The following is a 12,299-nucleotide window of genomic DNA, read 5'->3' as shown; positions in this document are numbered from 1 at the left end:
AATGAGTACACCAAAGGGCTTACACGTGGACCGGACTTTTTATACCCATGGTAGTAAATATCCCTGTAAGGTACCTCCCCTTACTCTGTAAGGTACCTCCCCTAGCAAGGTGTGGTGAGGTGTCTCCTTTCATGAAGGTCGACCCCTCCTACCATCATAGCTAACTTATCCAATCATGTAGATCTGTCTTTAGAGAAAGGCCTAGTTCTCCTCTCTTAAGATCTGTCTTTAGATAGAGACAGGCCTAGTTCTCCTTTCCTACTGACTGGTTAATTACTTTGAGCTAGGTTACTTTACATTGGAATAGCTGCCTGTATTAGGCAGAAATCAAGTCCTTTCTTTACCCATGTCTGCCGCCATTTTGACACAATTTTGAAATATACCAATTATTTTCTTTTGAAATATATTAATAATCAGAGTTTTCCCAAATCTTCCTAGGCCATTCCAATATTGGTATACTCTAGGGTAGTTTTTGTAAATGTTTATACCAAGAATAGATTAATATGTTACAAAAACATAATTGCTTAAAATGCAATCAATGAATAAATGTGACTTTTAGAAAACCCTTTAAATAATAAGTTTTATCATTTACAAGTCATTTGTAATTTCCTTAAACCCTCCTAATACCAATAAATATCTTTTCTATTTATTGGGTTTCCTTACATTTTAAAATAATCCTTATAGAAATATTTCAATTTAGGCAAAATACTCCTTTTCAGTAAGATGAAATACTTTATGTTCTTTATAGTTGCTTTATCAGAATAGAGTTTAAATTTTTTTAATCTTTTATATGTAAGATAAAATATTAATTAGAATTTAACTCAGAAATTTATGTTAAGATCCAAAAGGAAACAATCATAAACTTTTTTTTTTACATATATGAAAACACATTTGATAGACTCAAATATATTCTTTTGTTGACTTTAAGAAGAGGCAAGCAGGGAAGGGAAAGAAATGGATGGGGGAATTCCCAGCTAGAGGCTTGTAGCCTTAGAAACCTAGATGGGAACATTTCAACTTAGTGGAGTTAGCACAGTCATACCAAACTGTAGTAGGAAACCCAGAAGAGGACACCCCAAATTACTATGAGAGCAGGGGGAGCAGGAAGACTCCACGACCCTTTTTCTTCCAGCAAAGCCAGCATTACATGAATGCTGAAATCGATTGCCAATAACAGGAAAGGCAGTCACACCCTTCTCACTGCCTTCTTGACCACTGCTCAGGGGGTCACCACCATGGGGTCCTGGGTAGCCCAGGGCCCTTTAATCAAGGTCACTGGGAAGGAGTCTGAGCACCTCACTTAAAAATCACTGCCCTTGCTTCCATGGTTACAAACTGCCCTGACCTCACTACTTTCTTTTTATGCAAATCTTCGACTGTCCCTACAACATTGACCCTCCCTTCAGCCACCTGACAGTCTTTCACAGAACCCTTTCCCTGGGCCCCAACTTTACACATGCCTTTCTGGCCAAACTGCAAATCTATAAAGTCTCTCTGCTTTGCTTTTCGCTCTCAAAATTCAGTGTACAATTCATTGAATGCAGACATCAATATCCATAATACAGTTTGGACACTTTGCTGTTCTGAGATTTCCTTCACCAGTTTAATCAGATTGTCTATATAAGCCAAGATATCAAACAAGCATAGTTATACTTTAAGTGATTATTGTTACACAGATCCTAATAATGAAGATTGTACTTTAAGCACAAAACAAAAGGCAGACAATACAATCCTAATTGATTAGCCCAGCCAATATATCAATATGTATATATATCAATATATATATATATATATATATATATATATATATATATATGTATGTATTTTGGGGTGGATCTGGGGATTGAACCTAGGGACATTCTACTTCTGAGCTCACCCCCAGCCCTATTTTTTATTTCTTATTTTGAAACAGCGTCTTACTAAGTTGCAGAGGGCCTCATAAAGTAGCTGCAGCTGACCACAAACCGAGGTCCTTCTGTCTAAGCCTCCCACATACTGAGATTACAAGCATAAGCCACCACACCCAGCTAAAAATAATTTTAATGACATATTTTACTTTACCAAAGTTAGGTTAACTTATCTGTTTATCAATTTATGTTACATAAACTAAAAGGTAAGTGGATTAATTTGGGTATTAACTTTGAATGCTTATTTATTTATATTTGACATATCCAATTCTCATCTGAACCACACTTTGGCCAAAAGATAGCCAGTTGTAATATAGATTCTTGAATCCAGATAAAACAACAATATTTATTTGCCCTTAATCTACAGATTATATCCCTTATGTTGTAACATTAGACTTAAAGGAATTTTGTCTTTACTCTCGTTTTTCTCAGTTTGGTTACTCTGGTGTATGTCCCCACCAGAGACTCAATCCCCCATAACTACTGCCTGGGGGGTTCTTAAACTCCTATACTGATTGCCTCCCACTTCGTCTAAGGCCCTCTTGGGAAAACCAGAACCTTGGAAGTCCGCTCTTGCTTGGCATCTTTAGATACCTCTCAGTCATCCTTTGAGAACTCCTGATCACCAAGGAAATACTCAGTCACCTCCTGTGACTTTTTTCTCTTTACTTTGGTCTGTGCTCAGAATTACTTGGTCACCATGGTGCTTGCCTAGGCAAGCTTCCCATGTAGCTGATCAACCTTTATCAGCTCATTGTTGGGGTGGGTGGCAGAGAGCAGCTGTACTTCCCTCATCTCAAGGTCACTCAACTCAGCAGCAGGATGCATCTCCTCTGGAAAGAAGTCCTTGCAACCCCCTTGCCAATGATTCTAACCCAGTACGGGCCACCAAATTTGTTAGGAATAAATTGTCATGGTGTAATATAAGAAAGGAAACCAATCATTTCCATGGAAGTTACAAGATCACATAGGAACAGGCAGGCTTCCATTTTGTATCTGTAACCTAGGCGTCTATTTTGTAACTTTTGTACCCTTGTCTACTGTTCCACTCCCAGATGTACTGGTTTCATGTTTCTCCTTTTGTAAAATCTGTGAAAATTAGCCAATCGGGTTAGATTGTAAAAGCCATACTCTAGCCAATGAAGAACTGTACAGTTGCCTTCGCATTAGGGGATAAAAGTCTGAGCAGACTGCCCAGTGTTCTTGTATCCTTATGCTCAGAAGTGAATTGCCTTGCTGAGTTACTTTGGGTTTTATGAGTTTTTATTTGTGGCTTTCCTAAAATCTGTTTCCAACGGTAAGTAAAGACATGTTGCAAAATGGCTCAACAAGGCAATTTTACTTTTTGCAAAAACAGTCTTGCCATCTGGGATGCCAGGTTATACAATACAACTGGAGGGAAGCCTGCTTAGTTTTTATTCCTAATGAAAATTTCTGCACCATCCTCCTATTGATGGGAGGGTAGCTTCACAGTCACAAGCAACTGGCTGGTTCATCTACAACAGGATGCCAGGGGAGGGGATAGTGTTTGCAATTCTTAGAAAATGGAAACTCAGAAACAGGACCTTATACAAAGTTACAAAATGGTGGTTATTTTAAATTAAGCTAATCCTCTGATTTAAAGAAAGGTCTTAATAATATTCTCATAAGGCTTTTAGAGGTAGCCTTGGAAGTAAGAACTAAAGAGTTACCAGCTGAAACCATGGAGAAGATGAGGTTTTTATAAAGATACTGGGGTGGATGACATCAACATATCTTACTTTTAAAACCCCAACAGAGTGTAAAGAGGGAAGAATGGAGACCTAAGAATTTATAGTCTATATGTGTGACTGGGGATTGAATCCAGGGGTTTTCTATCTTCATGCTACATCTCCAGCCTTTTATTACTTTTTGTTTGAAACATGGCCTTGCTCAATGACTGAGAATCTCGCACATCTCTACATTGCTGAGACTGTCCTTGAACTTGCTGGGATTACAAGTGTGTGTCACCATGCCCAGCTCATAGTCTTAAGTAGAAGATTGTCCCCAGTTCTATGATACTAAGAATGGTAAATGATACAATTGATCTGCTTGTGGGACACCCAGCAGAGAGGAGCACCAGTAGAGGAGCAGAGTGTTCTTCAGACTCTGGGGAAGCCTGATACAGGATGCAAGAGTAGAGTGAAAAAAAGGAGCCGAGAATGCAGATGCCTTTCTCAGGTAGTGTGGCTTTAAATGAAAGCAAGATGTGGAGAAAGAGGAGGAAGCAGCTACATGAAGTTACTGGAGATGTAAAGTACTAATGCATTTAACTTTTTCCCCAATTACTTTTTTAGTGATCAAAAATGAGTGAACGCTTGGGAAAAAACAATTCCACTCAAGAAAGAAACACAGAACAAAGCTCTCTAGAGAAAAACTGTCAAATTGGACAGAAGCAACTGGTATGGTACATGGATTTATTTTATGATTCCATGTTATTTGTTGAGTTCCAAACTTGAAGGTCTCTGAGATGCCCATGGACTTGGTGAAAAAAAGGTGGATCCAGGACTCCACAGAAAGGATCTTTTGCTCCTGGCCATTAGACTTGGTCTCAACGGATATATGTCCTCTTTGACTCCTTTAATCTTTAGCCTTTTTATTTTTGTAAAAAATATACATACCCGAAGACAAAATTCTAAAGAAATATCTTTATATTTTCTAAACTGCTGACTAGACTATTATCATACTAAATAACCTGAAGGTTATGATGAAAGTGTTCTGCTTGTTTTCAAGTATAGTACTTCCATATATGGGCCAGCCTATATGTTTTTTAACTACCCAGATTATTTCTTTTTAAAATCCTTTTAAAGAGCATTTTCTCCCCTCATGAAACAGGTGATACATTAAAAACAAACTCATTGGCAGTTGATTAACCATTTTTTAGCTTATCTTCTCAATTAGGTACCATTCATTTCTCATTACAAAAGTCCCCAAGGACTTTTGAAACCTTCCCCTAACTAGAAAGTCACTCTAGCAAGGTGACATTTTGTTGTTGTTGTTGTTGTTGTTGTTGTTGTTGTTGTTTTTGTGGCACTGGGGATGGAACCCAAAAACCTTCTACCATCAAGCTATACCCCCAGCCCTATTTTTATTTTTTATTTTGAAACAGAGTCTTACTGAGTTGCAAAGGGCCTCATTAAGTAGCTGGGGCTGTCTGTGAACCACAATTCTCCTGTCTTAGCCTCCCAAACGCTGAGATTACAAGCCTGCACCCCCATGCCCGGCACAAGATGATATTTTTGTTACTGTTGTTCAAATATGGCTTTGACTGAGAATGGATCCTTCAGGTGTCTGCTTTCTGATTTGAAGCCTGGCCAAACTCACAGGTTAGAGTGCAGTTCTGAAACCCACCCCAGAGCTCTGACTCTTGCACTTTGGGTTCTCATTGTGGTTGGAAACACTCTCCCCTCTTTTTGGTAATGGGGATTGAACCCAGGAGTATTCTACCTCCAAGATACACCCCAACCCTTTTTATTTTGAAACAGATTCTTGCTAAACTGCTGAGAGTCTCACTAAGTTGCTGAGGCTAGCCTCTAACCTATGATCCTACTGTCTCAGCCTCTCAAGTGCTGAAATTATAGGCGTGTGCCACCATGCCTGACTTGGCTTGATTCTTTTTTAACATTTTTATTTTATGAGTTTGATACTATGTATTTATTCAGAAAGATTGGCTAATTTGAGAACATTTACATAATTTTTGAAAATTAATCAGATTAAACAGCTTATTTTTCTGTGCAAAACAAATATACTTTCATTTGGAGACTATCTGGCTCTCACTACTAAAGCATTTTGTTTGTTTCTCAGCAACAGATAGAGCGGCAGCTAAAGTGTTTGGCATTTCAGAACCCTGGACCACAGGTAGCGGATTTTAACCCTGAAACAAGGCAGCAGAAAAAGAAAGCACGGATGTCAAAGATGAATGAATATTTTTCTGTAAAAACCAAGTAAGATCATGACTTATATTTGATTGATGGGGTAATAAAATTCATGCATTCTTGATTTTAAAGAAAAATAAGGAAATAGTAACTTTTTATGATTTAAAAATATCTATTCTAAAATATAATAAAATCCAATATGTCTTGAATTTAGCAGCCTGAAGAAATACACTGTAATCCCAAATTAGTAATAATTTTTTAAAAGGCAATAGAGTAAAGCTGGGCATGGTGGTATGTGCTTACAATCCCAGCACTTGGGAGGCTGAGACAGGAGGATCATGCGAGTTGGAAGCCAGCCTCAGTCACTCAGTGGGGCCCTCAGCAACTTAGTGAGACCCTGTTTCCAAATAAAATATAAAACAGGCCTGGGAGTGTAGCCCGGACGTAGAAAGCCCCTTGGTTCGGCCCCCAGTACCACACACACACACACACACACACACACACACACACACACACACAAAAAAAAGGTAATAGAGTAATAGCATTAGTAGGAAAGAGGATTGAAAGTAACAAAGATGTATTAGAATGAGAAATATTTTAACCATGGGAATGGATTCAGAATATTAACGCAGAGTTCAGGGCTATTATTAAGTAAAATGATTGCTAGTACATCAGAAGTAAAAACTAGATGACTTAGTTCAGTGTTAGTGTGCTCACCCAGCATTCACAAGGCCCTGGGTTCAATCCTCAGCACCACACCAAAAAAGTAGAAATTAAGCAAACAATAAAGAAAAGTTAAGTTTAACTGTATTAAGTTAATAATATACACTTATTTAAAATTAACCCTAAAGCCAGGCATGGTGAAACATTCCTGTAATCCTGGCATTTGAGAGGCTGAGACAGAGGATTGCAGGCTTAAGGCCAGCATCAGCTACTTAGTAAGACTGTTTCAAATTAAAAAAATTAAAAGAGCTGAGAGTATAGTGACCTTGGGTTTGATCCCCACTAGAAAAACAAATAAACAAGCAAGGAAACAAAAACAAAAATAAAACAATAAAATTCAAATCACAAAGTGGGCACAGTGAAATAGTGATTTATAAGAAATCAGATTACAAAATCTTTTAAAAAAATCTTATAAGTAAATAACATAAAAAGTAACCTCATAATAGATAAATTAAGAAAATAATCAGGAATTTTATAAAGGATAAAACTATTAAACATTCAGAGCCAGGTGTGGTGGCGCATGCTTGTATCCCAGCATTTGGGAGGCTGAGACAGGAGGATAGTGGTTCGCGGACAGCCTCAGCTACTTAGTGAGGCCCTCTGCAACTCAGTGAGACCGTGTTTCAAAATAAAGAATAAAAATTTGGGCAGGGGGTGTAGCTTGGAGGTCAAATGCCTCTGGGTTCCATCCCCAGACCAGGGGGGGAAAAAAAACACACATATTTAGGATACTGACCTTATCAGTTTGTTCTAGAGAAGTATCACATTCCCCAGATAGACAAACAGGGTTTCTTTTTTTTTTTTCTTCTTTTTAATCTGATACTGGGAATGGAACCCAGAGGTATTCTACTTCTGAACTACACCCCTAGCCCTATTTTTTATTTTTTACTTTGAACCAGGGTCTCACTGAGTTGCAAAGGGCCTCACTAAGTAGCTGAGGCTGTCCATGAACGTGATCCTCCTGTCTCAGCCTCCCAAGAGCTGGGATTACAAACCTATGCCACCATGCCTGGCAAGACAAGTTTATTAGTTTGATGATAACAAAGTTGATAAAGTTACAGGATGAATTGAGTATGGGACACTTACAGCTTGGCAAGCTGAGTGTGGCTCATGGCTGTAATCCCAGTACTTCAGAGGAGGCTGAGACAATTAGGGTTGCAAGTTTGCAGCCAGCCTCAGCAACTTAGCAAGACCATTTCAAAATACAAAAAAATATGTGATACTGGCCTCATAGAAAGAATTTTGGAGAATTCCATCTCTTTCAATCCCCCAGAACAAGTTGTGAAGTATTGGGATTAGTTCTTCACTGAAGTTTTTGTAGAATTCAGCTGGAAACCCATCAGGGCCTGGACTTTTCTTTAATGGCAGAATTTTTATTGCTGTGTTTCTTCCTTCCTTCCTTCCTTCCTTCCTTCCTTTCTTTCTTTCTTTTTTTCTTTCTTTCTTTGTGGTACTGTGGGTCCTGGAAACCCTTCTACCTCTGGGCTACACTCCCATACCTATTTTATATTTTTTTAAATTTGGAAACAGGATCTCTTAAGCCAGCAAGGCTGGCTTCAAACCTGCGTGATCCTCCTGTCTCCGCCTCTCAAGCGTGGGGATTACAAGCGTGCGGTACCATGCCCAGCCTCGCTGTTTCTATTTCTTTGCTTGCTCTTGGTTGATTTAGGCTTGCTATGTCCTCTTGGTTCAGTTTAGATAGGTTATATATGCTTAGAAATCTATCGATTTCTTCCATATTTTCCAGTCTATTGGAATATAAATTTTCAAAATAGTTTCTGATAATCCTTTGAATTTCACAACTATCTGTGTTGATGTCTCCGTTTTCATTTCTGATTTTAATAATTTGAGTCGATTCTCTCTTTTGGTTAGGTTAGCCAGGGGTTTGTCAATTTTATTAATCTTCTCAAAGAACCAGCTTTTATTTTATTGATTCTTTTTTTTTTCTCTATTTCATTTATTTCTGCTCTGATTTTAATAATTTTCTGCCTTCTGCTGGCTTTGAGATTAGACTGTTGCTGCCTTTCTATGTCCTTTCTGCCCTTCTTATGTGGGCACTCAATGCTATAAACTTTCCTCTTAACACTGCCTTCAAAGTGTCCCATAGATTTTGGTAAGTTGTTTCTCTATTTTCATTTATTTCCAGAAATTTCTTTATTTCTCCCCTAATTTCTGATCTTACCCACTCGCCATTCAAAGATCAGCCAAGCACAGAAAAAGAAGGGACATATGTTTTCTCTAATATGTCCAAATGAGGCAACATTGGGAATACCAGAGGGACTCCAGATAATGGAGGAAAAGTCTCAGCAAAGCTAGAATCAAAGGATAGGAGAGGAAAAAGGCTGAGGTTGATTAATGGAGGAGCTACGTTAGAATATGTGTAAAAGTATGAGTATAGCATGGTTAACCTAGACACTCATTGTTGGGAGGGGGGAAAAGGGAACCAGAGGATGGGGGAGAGGGCACCAAGCACAGTCTAAATGGATACCATTTTCAATATGTTCCACATATAAATGAAATTTTTTAAAAATACAAAAAATAGGACTAGGGGTATAGCTTACCAGTAGAATGTCTTTGGGTTCAATCCCAGTAACACACAAACACACATACATATACACACCAAACAAACCACCAAAGTAACAACATAAACCACCAGCTTGGCACTTCCTATTTGCCCAATGACTTCACATGTTTACTCCTTGGTATATTTTCTGGAAAAATTCATATGTATGTATCAAGTGAAACAGGTTCAAGAAGTTTTAGAGCTGTGTTATAATGCCAAAGAAGATAAAGTGTTAGTAATCCAAATGATCATCACTGATGGAAAAGGTAAATAACTTGCAGTATATTCATATATTGGGACACATATATAAGTGAAAATATTTGAATGCAGTTACATGTATAACAAATAAGAATCTCAAAGCATTTTGTAGGATAAAAAAGAAAAGTAGATGCTGGGCGTGGTGGGGCACACTTGTAATCCCCGCGCTTGGGAGGCGGAGACAGGAGAATCATGCAGCTTCGTAGCCAGACTCGCTGGTTTAGGAGACCATGTTTCCAAAAAATATATAAAAATAGGTCTGGGAGTGTAGCCTGGAGGTAGAAGGGTTCCCAGGAACCCCAGTACCACACAAAAAAGAAAAGTAGAGAGGAAAACCATGGTGTGCTTGGGAATACACACATATGTGGTGTGACTAAAAGTAAAACAAGGATGTGCTGTTTTTATGAAGGCTCAGCTCCTTGTGAATGGTTGGGAGAAGCACAAGACAGCACGAGGGGAGGGACATGAAGAGGGTATGTTCATGTCTAGAGTGTGTGTTGTTCACCTTTATAATTATGATAGTTCAGACTTTTATGGAAGATAGCATTATCTGGGCAGGAAACCATAAAATCTGTGTCTCGATGCCTGAGGAGGCAGAGCAGTGTTTGGGCTGAGCAAAGGGAAGAAGGACAAAATCTAGCCCATGCTCTCTATTGTTCCATCATTCCTAAAATAAAGCTTAAATCTCTCTTGTTGAATTTCCTGGGGGGGCTAGAGAAGGATTATACTGATTAGCTGAAATGCTTTAAATGCCTCATTAGAAGGCATTTCTGCTAAAATATGGTAATTATACTTAATATATAATGATTGATCCTTGTCCTTTCCTGCTTTATCAGAGAAGGGAAAAGGGTGGAACTGTAAATCTTACCTGATCAGGAAGAGAGAGAGGGGATGTGATGGTTGCTTGGAGTTAAAGGGCAGAGAATACATAATCTGACCACACGAATGAAGGTTAGCCTTTTGGACTGCAACTGGTAATGATAAATACAAACTGTGCAGGGATGCTTTTGTTATCTAAGGCTTTCATACAACTCAAGTTTTTGTTTTGTTTTGTTTTTGCGGTACTAGGGATGGACCCAGGGGCATTCTACCTCCGAGCTACAACCTCAACCCTATTTTTTTTTTTTTTCAGTACTGGGCATGAAACCCAGGGGTATTATACCTCTAAGTGATACTCCCAGCCCTATTTTTTAATTCTTTATTTTGAAATAGGGCCTCACAAAGTTGCAAAGGGCCTCACTAAGTATCTGAAGCTGTCCACTAACCATGATCTTCCAGTCTCAGCCTCCAAAGTACTAGAATTACAAGCATGTGCCACCATGCCTGGCTATAACTCAGGTTTGAAGGACATATTTCAAAATGGTTTGTTTTTGAGAAGGTGGTAGGTAGAATTCAGGGAAACATCTTTGCCCTAGAGGCTTTGCAGAGGCTGACAGGAAATGTGGGATCTGTGGCAAGCCCTGCACTTTAATGCTCTTCTGTGGCACCAAAAACAAAAAATGTAGGTATAGTTATTACAAAAAATTTTATCAAGATTGGTTTTGTGGGGGGGGGGGATACTGGTGAATAAACCTCCCAGGGTCATTCTACCTCAGTCCTTTTATATTTTTTATTTTGAACAGGGTGTCCTGTGCTGTTGGCAGCTGGCTAAGAATGTTTATATATATATATAGTTTTGTGGTACTGGGGATTCTGGGGATTGCACCCAGGGGAATTTTACCTGTCAGCTACACCCCTAGCTTTACTTTATCTACTTTTTTAAAAATAGGATTTCATTGGGTTGCTGGGCACCTTGCAGAGTTGCTGGGTTGACCAGGAGCCTGCAATCATCCTTCTTAGCCCCACAAGTGCCGGGATTACAGAAGTGCACCACCATGCCCAGCTGAGTGGTCTCTTTAGAGAACAGTCTGGAACATTTGCAGGAGGAAATCTTAGTCAGTTTAGACAATCCTTCACCATTTTCTTAAGTGAACTATTACATTCCCTGTAATGCTGGGAAAAGGCAGAGTTATTCTCCCTGGCAAGCCTGGCTGTATCAGGGATGGTTTGAGCTCGTTGTCTGAATTTCCCATGCTATCAGCTCCATATTCTGTTGTGCAATGTTTCTGGATAACTTCCAAGTTTGCTGTTCACTCAGAGTAGGAGGGCTGTGTGTATGAAGCTGCTGGCCAGGGAGAGGACGACTGCACCGCCACATTAGTGCCGTTCTGTCCTTCGTAGAGTTCTGAAGAAGTATGACAAGAGCGGCCGGCTGGTTTGCAACGATGCTGACCTGTGTGACTGCCTAGAGAAGAACTGCCTGGGCTGCTTCTACCCCTGCCCCAAATGCAACTCCAACAAGTGCGGGCCCGAGTGCCGCTGCAACCGGCGGTGGGTGTACGACGCCATCGTCACTGAGTGTGGAGAGGTCATCAGCAGGCTGCCTTTTGAAATTCCTGACTAGCACCTGTTGTATATGGACTGATTTGTTTCCCTTTTTATATACATTTAAGTTAACCTCTTTCTCTTGGGTAAATTTTAGGGCTTGGACAAAACGTTGGAAAACATACTTAAGACTTGAAGCCACAGAAGAATGAATGCTGGGTAGAAAGGCTATAAGCTTCTCTGTCTTCTCAAATTCTTTAGCTCCAGAGAGAAGAATGTGACAGTAGGTGGATGAGCATATTTCATCAGCATCCCTGTTTCAATTTGGCCTTCAAATTAAGCATTACTGCTCTTTTTCCTTATACCTGAGAACACATAGTTTTAAGATTTTCAGAACTCTGTAATTGAGAACTTTTCAGACATTTTTTAATGAATATTTTCATTGGAACATTGTAATGGTCTGATTGTGAGGTTCACAGATGCATTCATACTTGCACATATCACTTGGTCTCTTCCTCTTCCCCCCTCTCTCCCCTCCCCCTCCTCACACAGATATTGAGATACGTAGTGATACATTCATACATGCACATA

At 39.3% G+C, this 12,299-nt stretch overlaps 1 protein-coding gene across 1 annotated transcript; it reads left to right on the top strand.

Annotated features, from left to right (window-relative positions):
• Positions 1–4,231: 4,231 nt before the first annotated feature.
• On the top strand, positions 4,232–11,787 carry ARL14EPL (ARF like GTPase 14 effector protein like; the record flags this gene model as incomplete). The annotated part of the gene is made up of 3 exons (XM_080699307.1): positions 4,232–4,327; positions 5,730–5,869; positions 11,565–11,787. 3 exons carry the CDS (start codon positions 4,232–4,234, stop codon positions 11,785–11,787), a joined length of 459 nt encoding a protein of 152 aa, XP_080555433.1.
• Positions 11,788–12,299: the final 512 nt, after the last annotated feature.

This window comes from Muscardinus avellanarius (assembly GCF_963383645.1).
Source record: "Muscardinus avellanarius genome assembly, chromosome: 7".
In the NCBI taxonomy this organism is placed as follows: Eukaryota; Metazoa; Chordata; class Mammalia; order Rodentia; family Gliridae; genus Muscardinus; species Muscardinus avellanarius.
This window is presented reverse-complemented; position numbering and strand designations above follow the sequence as displayed.